This window comes from Castanea sativa, chromosome 8, assembly GCF_040712315.1.
Source record: "Castanea sativa cultivar Marrone di Chiusa Pesio chromosome 8, ASM4071231v1".
In the NCBI taxonomy this organism is placed as follows: Eukaryota; Viridiplantae; Streptophyta; class Magnoliopsida; order Fagales; family Fagaceae; genus Castanea; species Castanea sativa.
The window spans coordinates 42,549,707-42,564,735 of record NC_134020.1 but is presented as its reverse complement, the minus strand read 5'-3'; the positions used below and the strand labels follow the sequence as shown (position 1 = coordinate 42,564,735).

Below are 15,029 nucleotides of genomic sequence, written 5' to 3'. Positions count from 1 at the left end.
GTGTACCTAGAATTAATTAGATATAGAGTATTGTATTGTATTTATTTTTACTTTTTAAGAAGATTGAGTGCCCATTGGAAACAATTACTGTTTAAATAATTGTCAAAGCATTTTTGTACGGTGAAAATTATAGGCGGAATCACTAATTTTATATATATATATATATATATATATATATATATATAATTCTGTTATTTTGGGAAAAAAATGGATAAATTAATTATTTGAAACCTTAGAGTTCCCCACAAACCTAAAAAAAAAAAGCTAAATCCATGTAGCGGCGCCGGCTACTATTGTCTCATAGTTAAGCATGATTTTCTAAGGAAATAACAAAAATAATAAGTACTACTATTTAGGGGCTCTCTTGTTTGGGATAGACAATTTTGTGGTTCAAAAATACTCATACATCCTAAATTTAAGTAGAAACAAAACTGAAGGATAATCTCACTCCCGTTGGTTTTCCTTTTTTTTTAATTTTAAAAAACCCACATTTTAGGATAATGGAAATGGAATGTAACATTATAGATTTTTCTTTTTAAAATTTTGAGCAGAAAAGTCATAAATTTTAAGATTTTAGAATCCTCTAATAATAGCCAAATAATCACAAATAACTTCTCCTAAACTCAAGTTGTCAAGCACTTCTTTTCTTTTTTTCTTTTTTAAACCAACGTTTTAGTTAATGGAAATGGAATGCATGGTATCCTCACATTCTCCTTATGAAAACTCAAAAAGTGTAAAAAAATATGATCCATTATGTAATTACATGGTTTCAAAATCCAAAATGTTAGGGTTTTATTTTAATTTTTATTTCCTTTCATTCTATTTCTTCGTAAAGAGATACAAATTCACCTTCTTTTCTTAAAAGTTAGTCCATTATAAGTTTTTTTTTTTCTTGAGATTATAAATTTGTATTTAAAGACTTGTCTCATCACATGCGCAAAGTGTGCAATGAGAATATTTTTGTTTTGTTTAGTGTAAAAAAATTTTGCTCATTATAATTTGAGGTTTACAAGTTTTCCTACAATAATTGTGCATTTAAAACTATTAACATGGTCAGAAATTTCATTATATTAGCTCCAAAAAATGAACATCAAAATAACATTGAAATCATAAATTTGTCTGTAAATTTGTTTAGTTTTGGTAGTTAGTATTATGACACTTTTGATTATATTAATGGTTTAAAACATTCGAGTTTTTATTTTTTATTTTTTATAAATTGTATAAATCAATATATAAATTGTCATAATTTTTAGTGCCATAACAGTAAGCGAAAACGCACTCTTGCCGTGCACGGGACTCAATTGATCAAATGATTCAAGTCAGCCCTTCTGTTGTGGCAGAGACGGTAAAGTAATTATGTTTGTATGTATGACATATATTAATATATACTACACATTGAATATCTTTAGTCTGGTGCAGTTCACTGTTTTCATTAAGTTTTTACCATGGGAGAGAGATAAATGAAAAAATATATCATCTTTCATTTATTATTTACTCAAAGAAAGTGATCATAAATAATTTATTTATTTTTCAATAGATACAATAGAATTCAACTTACAGTGTTTCTTTTGTTATATGATTGTTCTCTGTTATTAAATCAGCACATCAATTGATTTTTGAGTTAATAGAATTCGAATACCAAATTTTGAGTTAGTAGAATTTGAATACCAAATTTATTTTCGATTATATTCAACTTTACTAATTGAAGTAATTAAACCTACAAATAGTATAATATTCAGAGTTTGAATATTTTTTATACCATCTCTATATTTTGTGACCAAACTGCCTCTTCAATTACCAGAGAGGTTAGAAAAAGGTTACCAATTAGTTAAAGATACATGATATGTCCACAACATTTTCACAACATTTTTACAACAAATCCTAAGTGGCAGGACGTTACTGGTTGTTATTGTTGGGGCAAAAAAGTAATCTTAGTGTTACGTTCAAATTTGAACCAATAACAACTAACCACCTATGATTTGTTGTAAAAATGTTGTAAAAATGTTGTGGACGTAGCACCTCTCTTAGTTAAAAAGAGATCCAATTGCCCAAAATTAAATATGTATTTAAAGTATTAATTACTTATATAGTTATTTTTAATGTGTCTAAAATTTCTTCAATGTAAAAAATAGTCCGATTAATAGGTACTCTTAGAGCATTTGCTATGTTAATATACTATTTTAAAAAAGTTTTAATACATTTTGACAAGAGAAATAAGAAATTGTCAAAAATTAGTTATTTTTTTCATAAAAAATAGCTAATTTTTCGGTTAACTTTTTCCATTAAAAAAACATATAAAAAAGTTTGTTATGGCTTATCAATAGCTGGATTAACAACCTCTAGGGGTGGTATAATTACGTGGTCCACTTGTATTCGAGTTAAATTCAACCATCACTAACTTAAGCTAATTGCATTTTAATATGCCCCAACCCATATTTTTGAATACGTGGTGCAAACTATTAATTAGGGCACATTGCAGTACAATCCTCATCAATAGGATGTGGTTGTAACTCGTAACCATCATTAGCCATCCCCTAATATTTGGATAGTTGGGAGATTAAAATTAAAATCTTGAACGTCTTAGAAAATAAACATTAAAGGGATGTTTGGTAGACTATAATAGGCATTGTAATATAATAGTTATTCCTATGGTTTAGTTATTCTTTAGTTTGGTTATGTTTTCATTATAAGAAATAGTAATTTCTTATGAATAGCTATTCTTCAAAATGAGTAATAACTATTCATCTTTAAAAAGTTGTATTAGCTATTCCTTAGTAAGTACAATAATTTCAAAACTTAATATATTTTCAAATAAACAAACTTTCTATATACACCTAACAACAAACTTTAAATAAAAAATCATAAAAAATACCACATATTTCCCTTAAATTTAAAAATAACAATTTTTAAAGAGATATAATTGTATGAGTAAAATATTTCATAAAATAAATATTAAGTTTCATTCTAATGTTATAACCAACAGTCAAACTAATGAATAGATTTAGTTATTATATTATAACACATTTTATTACTAGTAATAAAGATTATAATTCTTATCGTAGTCGTCATTCAATGTACCAAACGTACCATTAGTTACAAAGCTTTTTTTTTTTTTTTTTTGAGAAACAAGTTACAAAGCTCTTGGTATAACTCTTAATGTTAATATAAAAATAAATTTATACAGGAAATGATTTCCTTCAATTAAATCCTAGTTAAATATATCGATTGATATATTAGTATAATGATAAATAACTATTATCAAGAGCGGACACTCAAAGTTAAAATTCTCCAAAAAAAAATCCTAATTAAATATGCAACATATGTCACTTATTTAAATAAAAACAGGAAAGAATAGGATGGTTCAATTTGAGGGATCTTAAAAAATTTTAGTTTGTTAATGAAGTATCCTTTTTACCCAAAAATTTGAGGGATCTGAATATTAATCATATATTTTTAGCCAGGCTTTCATAAATATGCATTTTTAAAAGCCCAAAGTGCCCCTTTTTTCACGCCAAAAAAAAAAAAATTCCTCTGGCTGTCTGGCCACATTGTCAAACTTTTGTCACCCCATATATTCTATTCCAACATTGCCCTTATCTTCAGCTAATTTTTGTCCTTTCAAGAATTAAGACCACCGTTAATATCAACGACCCCCCAACAAACATTTTATACTATACTATACTATATATGTTGCTATCCCTTAGCTTTGAAGAATGAAGAATCTCAACGGTGCATCAAATGCAATTTAGGGTCTTCAACAACTTTATAAGTATAACCCAGCTGGACACACCTCCCTAGATAATATTATTCCTTTTCACTAATAAAAGTCACATAGATGCTGATCATGATGTTACACTTAAATGGATTCAATCGCTGTTTTAGGACAAATCTTATCGGATAAACAAGTAAACAATCTTTTTATTTATAAAAAAATGCTAAGAGCACAACATTTCTCATAATTTTTGCCACAATAAGTTATAAACGGTAGAATAAAAATTATGAGGCTATATAAATTTATAAATTCACCCCCTCATAATTTGTAAGAAGTTCTTGCTGCTGTAATATTTAGAGTACTCTTTTATTTACCAAGCAAAATAATCTCTCACAGACAGCTCAAACTACTAGTACTAGGAAACCCAACGAGGGTGTTTTGGTCATTGAAGTCGTCAAAATTCTGAAAAGGACCAAACCCAAGCATAGAAACCGAGACATTCGCCGCTGTCCATTCTGCTCCATCACCATGTGAATCCCTGAAACCCCCACTCTCTCTTTTTCTTGCCAGAACGGTTCTATGTATTTTTCTATTCTAGTTTGGGAGCACCAGAACTGAACCAACCCCATATACTGAAAAGATGTACTAACAAATTTGGTCCAAAATTTTTATTATATTTTTTCGTTTATTGTTGGTTGCAAAAACGAAGTACCAACAAACTCATATCTTCTTCAATCACTATATCTTAGTCTCCACTTCATCGCCAGACCAAGAACCGAAAGCTTTATCCCAACCACTAAAAACCCAGACGTAATATTTGGTTTTTAAATTTAAATGGGATGGTGGAGACGAAGGTGCTCTCAAAGGAGAAGAGGGGGTTCTATGTGAAAATGAGACTATTGCACACCAAAAATGGCAGAGCCCAAGAAAAGAGCTGCTTTTTCAAATACTACAAATGGTTTCTCTGGCTTTCTCTGTCTCTGTACCTCTTCAGCTCCTATTTCATCACCAACAATAACCCTCCCAACAAACCTACCTCTCTAACCAAAACCCGTGTCTCAAATTCCAAAACTATCCTCGCCTCTCGTGCTCTCTTCGAGTCCACAAACGCTTCTCATCTCCAAGAATTCACAAACGATCAAGGTTCAAAGTTCAATCATTTTTTTCTTTCTTTCTTTCTCACGTTCTAGCTCAAAAGTTTCAACCTTTATTTCCAACTTTATCAAAAGTTAACGTTTTTATTTACTTTTTTGATCTTTTCGTCAACAGGGTTATTGAAGGACTTGAAGATTTTCGTGTACGAGTTACCACCAAATTACAACACGGATTGGCTCTCAAACGATAGGTGTACCAAGCACTTATTTGCCTCGGAGGTCGCCATACACAGGGCTTTGTTAAACAGCGATGTGAGGACCTTTGATCCTTACGAAGCACATTTTTTCTTCGTACCCGTCTACGTATCCTGCAATTTCAGCATCATCCATGGCTTCCCAGCCATTGGTCACGCCAGGACTCTAATCTCCTCAGCTATCCAACTCATCTCATCACAGTACCCATTTTGGAATCGGACCCAAGGCTCCGACCATGTCTTCGTCGCTTCCCATGACTACGGAGCTTGTTTCCACGCCATGGTAAATCCATATCCAAAACAAAACAACCCTTTTAATCTCTCTTTGTTTTATTTGTTTCTAAAACATGTTTTGGTTCTGTTTTTTCTGTTTTGAAGGAGGACGTGGCAGTTGCTGATGGAATACCTGGGTTCCTAAAAAACTCGATCATATTGCAAACGTTTGGGGTCAAATACAAGCACCCATGTCAGGAAGTTGAGAATGTGTTAATCCCACCTTATATTCCGCCGGAAAGTGTACGGACAACCTTAGAGAATTTTCCGGTGACTGGTCGGAGAAATATTTTCGTGTTCTTTAGGGGCAAAATGGAGGTCCACCCAAAAAATATCAGCGGTCGATTTTACAGCAAGTAATTGATTTTTTTTTTTTTAATAGGAAGCAAGTAATTGATTTGATTCAATTCATTTATTATTTTCCCTAATCAAACTTGTAATCATGTGTTTTGTGTTTTGTGTTTTGTTATGACTAAATTACCCTCGTGAGTGTTGTTTATTGACGTTGTCTAATATGACTTTTTGTGTTTTCTTTTTTGGTTAGGCGTGTGAGGACGGTGATTTGGAGGAAATTCAATAGTGACCGGAGGTTTTATCTAAGGAGGCATAGATTTGCCGGTTACCAGTCAGAAATTGTACGGTCTGTGTTTTGTTTATGTCCATTGGGGTGGGCCCCGTGGAGTCCGAGGCTGGTTGAGTCCGTTGTGTTGGGTTGCGTGCCGGTAATAATAGCTGATGGCATCCGATTGCCCTTCCCCTCCGCCGTGAACTGGGCGGAGATATCGCTCACGGTGGCGGAGAGGGACGTGGATAAGTTAGGAACGATTCTTGAACACGTGGCGGCAACCAACCTAAGCACCATACAAAAGAACTTGTGGGACCAAAGGAACAGGCGGGCCCTACTGTTCAATAACCAGGTCCAAGAAGGGGACGCCACGTGGCAGGTGTTACTCTCTTTGGCGGAGAAAATGGACAGGTCGTATGAGAGTAGTAGTCGAGCTTCGAGGGTTTCCAGCTAATGGGATCGCGACACGTGGCGTGGCTGCTTTTTATTTTTAATTGGGTGGAGATTCGAAGGTGCCAGCTAATTGAATGGCTTTTTGTATCGTGGATGCGGTTGCATGCAAAAATAATAATGGAGCACAGCTGGACTTGTATAATCTTTTCCATGAGGTGGTGGTGGAATTTCTTTTCTATTTACGTGGAGTGGGACCCATTTGGTTCTGAGATTTAAAGATCTTGGGAAAAATTTATGGCATTGTGGAGTTTTGTTGATGAGATGGCCAGCTAGGATTGGATGGCTATGCGGTGACCGAGGAAAGTACAAATATTACACTGTAAATGTGGAAGAGAGAGAATTTTTTGAATTTTTTTTTCTACTGGGTATAAAATAATTAGGTATATAATATTGTGGGGGATTCATGCAAGATCCCACTAATATTTTTTTTTTGAATTTTTTCAATTGGGCATAAAATAATAAGGTATGTAATATTACTATATAGATGGGATCTTCATGCCAGTTCCCGCTAAATTTTTGTTGTATATATAATTCTAAATTTTTATTTAGTTTGATCATGTAGATAAACTGTATTTGGTCAAGTACTCAATAAGGTGTGAGCTTATCGCAAAAGAAAGAAGAGAATTTTATAATAATTGCATTGGTAAATAGTAGAGATTGTTAATTTATGCTTTTGAATGTGTTGGACTAGTTCAAATTATACTGTTGGTAACTTGGTGTTCGAATTATAATATTTTATTTTTGCGTTAGAAAGTTTTTTGTGAAGTGGGGTTGGCTCCATGAAAGGAAAGAAGTGATTATTTTTTGAAATATCGGGAAAGATGAGATGGGGGCAGTAGGGTTTATGAGAGAAGGGGGACAGATTTCAAAGACGTAGCAGTGAGTGAGGACAGCTAAGGTGTGTCAGATAAGCTTTAAATTGTTACTACTAAAAATTGGATTTGTGGGACAGTGCGATAGTGGTGGTGTCAGCTGTGAGTGACCCAGTGGTCACGGGATGAGCTAGCTAGGAATCCGACGAACATGAACGAACCATGTCTGCTCTGGGCACAGTTTCTTAAAATTTAAAATACATCAACGACTTAAAACACAAACACTGCGACTTTGAATTTTTTTTTTTTTTTGATGGGGACTTTGAATGTATTATATACGGACATTATAGAATTAGAGTAACCACGTCAAATTTTTTTTGTCTATTTTATAATAACAAAAAAATTTATTTTATTTTATATTTTTATTTTTACGAAACATTCATATTAATTTATCTATTTTACACATTTATTCAATAAAATATTTATTATTTTTACATTTTTTATTATTTCATTCCCTCTTCTCCTCTTTGGAACCCTCTCATAGACCCAACATAAACCCAGCCACCAATCACCTAGCTACCACCATCAAACCCACCCATCAACCCACAATCATCAGCCACCGTTACCCCACAGAAAATCCAAACAGAAATTCCAAACCCCATAGGAAATCAAGACTCCTAAACCCATCATCAATGAGTTCACACATCACGGATCAATACCCATCAAAACCCACACATCGTGTCCTTGAGAGGTCCACCACATGCGTTACTTCTGGGTCTCGTGCGAGTGAGATTGTACCATCTAAGCTCCGCCATGGCATTTTTGTGCTCCACCACGGCGTCATTTGCCTGTTGAGATTGTATTGGCGATGAGTGAGATCGGTGGCCTGAGGTGAGATCAGAAGACTGATGGTGGTCTGAGGTGAGATCGGTGGACTGAGGTGAGATTGATGAACTGAGGGAGAGATGAAACGATAGAGAGGTGAGAGTGAGAAGAATATACATGGTTGAAAGAGAGAGCTGTGAGCTGAGAGAGTTGAGAGGAGAGAGGAGAGAGAAACAAATAATAAAATAATGAATAAACGAGCTACAGTAATCATGTAAATATACACGGTTACTGTAGCTCATGGAAACTGTAAGGACACAATTCGAACCTTCAATCCACAATCAAAGGGAATAGGCTTGAAAGGCCTTTTACAATAAATTTTATAGAGAGTGGGCTTGAAATCTAGATTTTGAGGGTGGTTTAAACAACAAAGAAAGAATGGGTCTCGGGCCCGATGGCACAAACAAGGAATTAACTAAAAGAATGTAAATGAAAGCTCTTCCTCGGACACAATCCGAGGATAGTTTATAGCATTGCTTCTCAAGGTTGATTACAATTATAGATCGCTAGATTATCATATGCTATTCTTTCTTCTCCCCCAAGAAAAAGCCTCTCTTCTTCCAAAGGTCTTTCCTCTTATTTATACTTCATCTTATTCTCTTTATCATCTTCCACCTCATGGTTGTAACGCTGGCTTTGGATACTTGTCCCATCAAATTTCCCCGAAGTCCTCTAGGGTCAGGGACCAAGTTCCAAACCTCATGCTCAGGTCCCATTTCTCCATTAATGCAGTCAGTATATCAATTGCAGAGTTTTTAATGTGCGGGCGGTGGTAGCAGCTTTACCTTAGATATTCTACCGCTCTTTCTATTGTCCTCCACGTGTACCGTGTCTTCCCGTAGCCATAGGATTTTTTATAACATAGCCTGAGGATATTAAACCTCTCTTTCTATGACCTCGGCTTTAATATCCGAGGACAAATCTCTTCCTCGGACATGATTGTTCACTCGTTTATCACATCTTTACCTGACATTTTCTTTATGAGGTATATTCATGTACTCCTAGATCATTTGATGTCCTCAGATTGAGTTTTTAGCCCAATAGACTTTGTTGGGCCATCCTTTATAAATTACTGGGCCCAATGTCCCTACAGAAATGTTTACACAACTTTACACCTACTGATGTAGATATTTTTTTTGGCCAAAATGTATAAAATGAAGGGGTTTTTGTATTATAGAAGAGTATCTACCATGTGGATGCTCTTAATGGGTTCTATTACTTGGCATCATTTTTAATTGATACCTATTCTTCTGGCTTTTCGATAAAAGAGTTCTTGGGCCCATATTCATTTTAAAAGAAAGAAAGAAAAAAAAAGAGTTCTTGGGTCCTATAATTGTTCTTTTGTTTCTATGAAAAGCCGCTATTGCTACCCTAGAAACTTTGATTTTGAAAACAATGTGTTATATCACTACATGTGATATTCCAGAATCCAAACTAGTTTTATAGCATTGACAACAGCTACGAACCTGTTTTGTTTTTTTTAGACCTAATAAAAAGTGTTTTGAGGAATGGGAGCATTTTTCAAGGCTTAGAGGATTCACATTGGTTAATGGTATATGTAGGGAAAATTTAACATAAAGGTAAAAAAAGAGCCTCGCAATCGGACTCGTACAATGGCACTGTAGCACTTTATTAAAAATTATAATATATTTATTAAAAATTATAATATATTTTAATTGATAAAGTGGAAAAGAGATGGGGGAGAAGAAAAAGAGAGAGTTATATTAGAATATATTATATTATTTTAGTGGGTAATATATATTATTTTAATGAGTATAATAGGAAAATAAAAATTAGGATGTTGGGTATATTGTAAAATTGTATGGTATAATTGATAAAGTAGTTTTTTGAAATAGTAAAAAAATATATGATGACATTTTTAATTATGAATGCTCTTAGAAAAGCACCCTAAAAGAGTGTAGGGATGTTAATTTTAAGGGATGCGCAGGAATGTTCTAATTAAGTTTAAAATACTATAATGAGAATGCTCAAATTAAGAGTGTAGGGATGTAATTCCTATTTCAAAGACGCCAATGAGAATGCTCTAATTTAAGTTTGAAATACTATAATAGCCAGTGTTGCTATTATTTTGTTAGATAGATAGAGTAGCTTTATTTATCTCTATTTGTTGAGATTAGGAAAATGAATCGTTTTTCAAAAGCATATTTTGGACAGTTTTCTTATTCTCTTATGTTTAGTAGCGATCTTAAAATGAGTTCAAAAACTATTTATTCACTCTCTTTATTTAATTTCATGTGAGATAGAGTTGTTTTCCTTATTTAGATTTGTATGAGATAGAGTTATTTTTCAGAAAATTTGTATGGAAATTAACTTTATCTCATGTTAGCTAAATAAGGGCAGTTAAGACAGTACTAGCTTACTATCAATTGCAATTTAACAAGAGATCTCATTTTATTTAAGGGAAAAGTTAACAGATGTCTAAGAGCAATAGTTTAGAAAATAATGTTAAAAATATTTTATGAAAAATGATAAATTAATTATTTTTTTAGGGATGTAAAATCTATTTCACAGACGCCAACGGGAATGCTCTTATTAAGTTTGAAATACTAGAATGGCTAGTGTTATTATTATTATTATTCGATAGATAGTGTAGCTTTATTTATCTCTGTTTGTTGTGATTAGGAAAATGAATCATTTTTCAACTACCGCATGTAGTTTTGGTGTTGGCGTGTGAATGTATTCTCTTGTCTCATTCCCTCTCTCCTATATATGTATGTGTGTGTTTCTCAACAAAAAAAAAAATCTTTTTTTATTTTAGGGAAAAGTTAACTGTTGCCTAAGAACAATAGTTTAGAAAATAGTTTTTAAAACATTTTTATGGAAAAGTGATAAAATAATTTATTTTTTAGTGAATTTGTATATTTCTTATGAAATTGGTGTCAAAACTTTCCTAAAATAATTTAGTAACAATTGACACTCATTAACATGACCCTTTATTTTAATCAGACATGGCCATTTCATTTACTTTCATAACCAGCAGTAAAGATTTAAGTTTAACACACCTACCACTTCATTTACTTTCTTAACCAATGGTAGAGATTTAAGCTTTACACACCTCGTTAGTTTCAAACCAAGAAAAAATGACATGGTGTGTAATGCTTAAATCTCTACTGCTTGTTAAGAAAGTGGATGAAGTGGCAATGTTTTAAGTTAAATTGCTGCCAAGGGTAAGTTGAACTCAATTAAGGTATAGTTTTCTTTTGACCAATTTTTTCAGATACTATCATACTATCAAGTACAAAAAAAATGTAAAAAAACCATCTCTCTCTCTCTCTCTCTCTATATATATATATATATATATATTTTTTTTTTTTATTGAAACGAACAACATAATTTTTTTTATGAGAGTAGTGTAAAGTAACTTTATTTGAACACTAATTTTTTATATTTAGGATATGTAGATGCTCTTTTTTTTTTAGAAACCCAACAGGAGGGAAAACCTAAAGACATGGACAAAAGAGAGTGGGATAGAAATACCATTAAACCCAAGTGACAGGAATAATGGATCATGGGTCCATACAGCAAACAAATGGACACCGAAGAAGTAAATGGGCCTAAGAAAGCCCGGAAGAAAGAAATAGAAAACCCATGGGTAGTATGGATGTAGAAAAGTGAGAATGGGCCACGGCTGTCACAGCAGTCCCAAGACAATGTAAGTAAAGAGAGTAAGGGGCAATGGAGAATCCATGAGCCCCAAGGATGAAGTATGAAGCACTTGGGTCAGGGAAGCCCAGGAAATTAGTAAAAGCCCATGGGAATCATAGACTTGGAAAGGGCCAGGATGCCCTAAGAAAGTAAACAGGCCTAGGATACCCAAAGGAAAGTAGGCGGGATGAGGGAGCCCGCAAGTAGTAAAGGGCCTAATGAGTTTATTGGGCCTTCAAAGAAGGAATAAACAGAAAGCCTGAAGAGGCTCAACAGCCTTGGGTCGAGCGAACTTCACGGTAGGCATAACAAAATGATGTGGCAGGAAGCAAATAACAAAGAATAAAGCATGGAATAGCCCACAATCGTGCAAGACCCAGCCCCTAAAGAAGCAAGTCATAAATGAGAAGTCAGGGAAAGCAGCCCACGCCATAATAAGTCAAAGATGAACGGCAAATTGGGAAGATGGACCTTTAGACCGCGGTAGACACATGAGCAGCTTGCAGAATTTGAACCAGCATGGAGGTAAGGCACGCGCAAGGCCCAAACACCACTAGCATGTACCTAGCCAATATAGGAAGTGGTGAGGTCATAGGTCAAAGGTAAGAGGGCATGGTCTGGCAGTGGGGAGGGGGAAAAACCCATTTTCGTGTTTCATGCTCAAACTTTTTTGGAGGCAATGTCTTGCTAGGATGACATACCACCCAAAAAAGAAAAAACTGAGTTGGAACCACTAGGTGCATGTCATGAGCGATGGAGAGAAAGAGAGTACTTACACCGTGGCAGGTAAGAATTCCATAGCAAGCAAGCAAACAAAAAAGCCGTCTTTGTCTGGTGAGGTGGAGTGGCGTGGTTGGGTGACTGGCTAGTCAGTAATGGTCGACAAGGACACCCGCACCAGACAAAAACGGTTAAGGGCTAAAATGGTAAAAGCTAAGCACGGTGGACATTATATAAGGAGCATTTGCTATGCACGTCCGGGGGGGGGGGGGGGCAACCTATGGGAGGATAATCGCTAGAACCAAAGGAAAAAAAAAAAGACGGTGAGAGTAAAAACCAAGGGAAAAGAGAGAAAGAATTAGAGATAATAGAAAGAAGAGTAGAAAACGAAGGGAAAGAAAGGAAAGAACTAAGGGATAGAGAGAAGAGTAAAAAAGAGAGAGAACAAAGTGGTAGGCATGCACCGAATAGGTCGATCTCCTTCTTTCTCTCCAACCCTTGTTCTTTGGTAACGGAGAAGGACCTCACTGAACACAAGTCATTCAGGCCCGCCCATTCAAAGCAGTTAATTTCTTCTTCAGAGAGGTTAATTGCGTTGAAGAGGTGATTCCCCTTCTTGACTTAGACCTGGCAAAGTAACTTGATACAACAGACTGACATTTATTTCTCTTAATAAGCTTATTGTTGTTCATTCAAAACCTACCCTTTTATTGTTGTTTCATAAAACGGGCATTCCTTATCAAAGCCCATTACTCACTTTTGTCTGAATTGTAAAGGAATTTCCATTATTGTCTTTATTGTATCTGTCTGTTGTAGTTAATGTAACAGTTCTGTCTGCCATGGGCATGTGATCAAAGCCTGATTAACAGGGGCATCGTGATGTGCATTGATAATAGCTTAATTTTGCATATTTATATCATTGTTAGAAAGTATTATCATACTTATTTTGAGGTAATTCATGCATTTTATATTTGCTTTTGGAATAATGGTGAATAATCAATTTTGTGCTTAATTAAATCTTATTGCATGAATTTATTTTTTGTAGGAGAATGGAATTAAATAAGTGGATTTGTGCAAAGAAGAAAGCTAATGGACTTTACTTTTACAAGGGCCATGATGAAGTTAAAGAAGACAAACCCAATGAAATTTAAGTCCAATTGGAGCAGGGAATCAAAGGAAATTTGCATCAAATCCAAGTTCAATTCGGATTAGAATTCCAGCCTGCACATTAGTTAGTATTTTTGGTATAACTTTCGGCTTAGATGTCCAATCAAGATGATTAAAGTTGGGCTGGAAATTTAACTTAAAGGGCTACAACTTTATAGTTTACCAAAAGTCCGAATTCTGACGTTAAATGGGCCAAAATTGTCGGTTAAGTGAAGCCTAAAAATCTGGAATTTTCCCCAAACGGGAATTCAACTTGTAATAGGATTCCTTGACCTATTTAAAGGCTCTTTAGGGCAAAATTCAAGGGGGGCGAGTGTTAGGGCTTAGGCCTGAACATAGAGAGTGCGGCTACTTTTTTGGTTTTCTTCCATGATAGTTAGTTTTATTTTATTTGTCTAGTTTAATGTTTAATATTTTATTCTTGTGTTTTATTTTAATTACTATGAGTAGCTAAATTTATAATTAGGGTTGAGGATGAAACCTTGTTAAAGATTATTAGTAATATTTATGTGATTTGATTTTCCCATAATAGTTGTTCTTTAATGATTTAAATTGTTCTTGCTTCATATCAATTGACTAAGATGAGATTCTAGATATGAGTTCAATAATGTTTTTCTCATGATTTAGGATTTATCTTAATTAATTGAATGTTTGGTTTATTAATTCCTGATTATAAAATTGGATATTGCTTGTGATCTGTCTGTCAATGGATACAATTTATGATTTGATTTTTAGAATTGGATATATCTTGTGATTTGTTTGGCTTTGGATACAATTGATAATTTGATTTTATACTTAAGAAACGAAGAAGAACATGCTTTTGATTTTTAGAATAAGGATTTTAATGAGAATATTTTCCATGATAGCAAGATTGATTTCTAGATTATCATGTAGTGAGTTGGGAAAAATTAATGATCATAAATATATGCTGATATGACTTATAAGGTGGATTCCAAAACCTTGATTCCTTTCCCTTGATTGTTTACATCTTTTTATTGCTTTATATCTTTTGCTTAATTTAACTATATGCTTAATTTTACTACTTGCTTAGCTTATTTAATTTCAAAACAACCAATATTTATTAAACTAGATTAGGATTAATTTGGTTAAGATTTGATTAATTTTCCCACGTTCATTCAAGTTCTTGTGGGTTTGACTTTGTTCTTGTCAAACTATACTTCGGTACGGTTCGTACACTTGCGAGTATTTTAAAATTTCACAACACATCGTTTGCGCACAAGCCGGACCAAGGAGGGTTGCTCTTGGACCGGTCCCAACTACTTGATCCAAAGATCTTTGAGCCTAGTTTAGCAACAGGTAGCCCAGCCCAACATTTACAAAAAATGCTCACACAAGATCCATGTTTTCTTTTATAATATATATAGGAGGGGTTTTATTTTTTTGGTGGAAGCAATATATATGGGAGGT

The 15,029-nt window shown here is 34.0% G+C and overlaps 1 protein-coding gene across 1 annotated transcript; it reads left to right on the top strand.

Moving 5' to 3' along the window:
- Positions 1-4,205: 4,205 nt before the first annotated feature.
- On the top strand, positions 4,206-7,019 carry LOC142607707 (putative glucuronoxylan glucuronosyltransferase IRX7). Its single transcript, XM_075779299.1, has 4 exons — positions 4,206-4,855; positions 4,982-5,343; positions 5,439-5,689; positions 5,878-7,019. The coding sequence occupies exons 1-4, from the start codon at positions 4,552-4,554 to the stop codon at positions 6,350-6,352; spliced, it is 1,392 nt and encodes a 463-aa protein (XP_075635414.1). The 5' UTR covers positions 4,206-4,551; the 3' UTR covers positions 6,353-7,019.
- Positions 7,020-15,029: the final 8,010 nt, after the last annotated feature.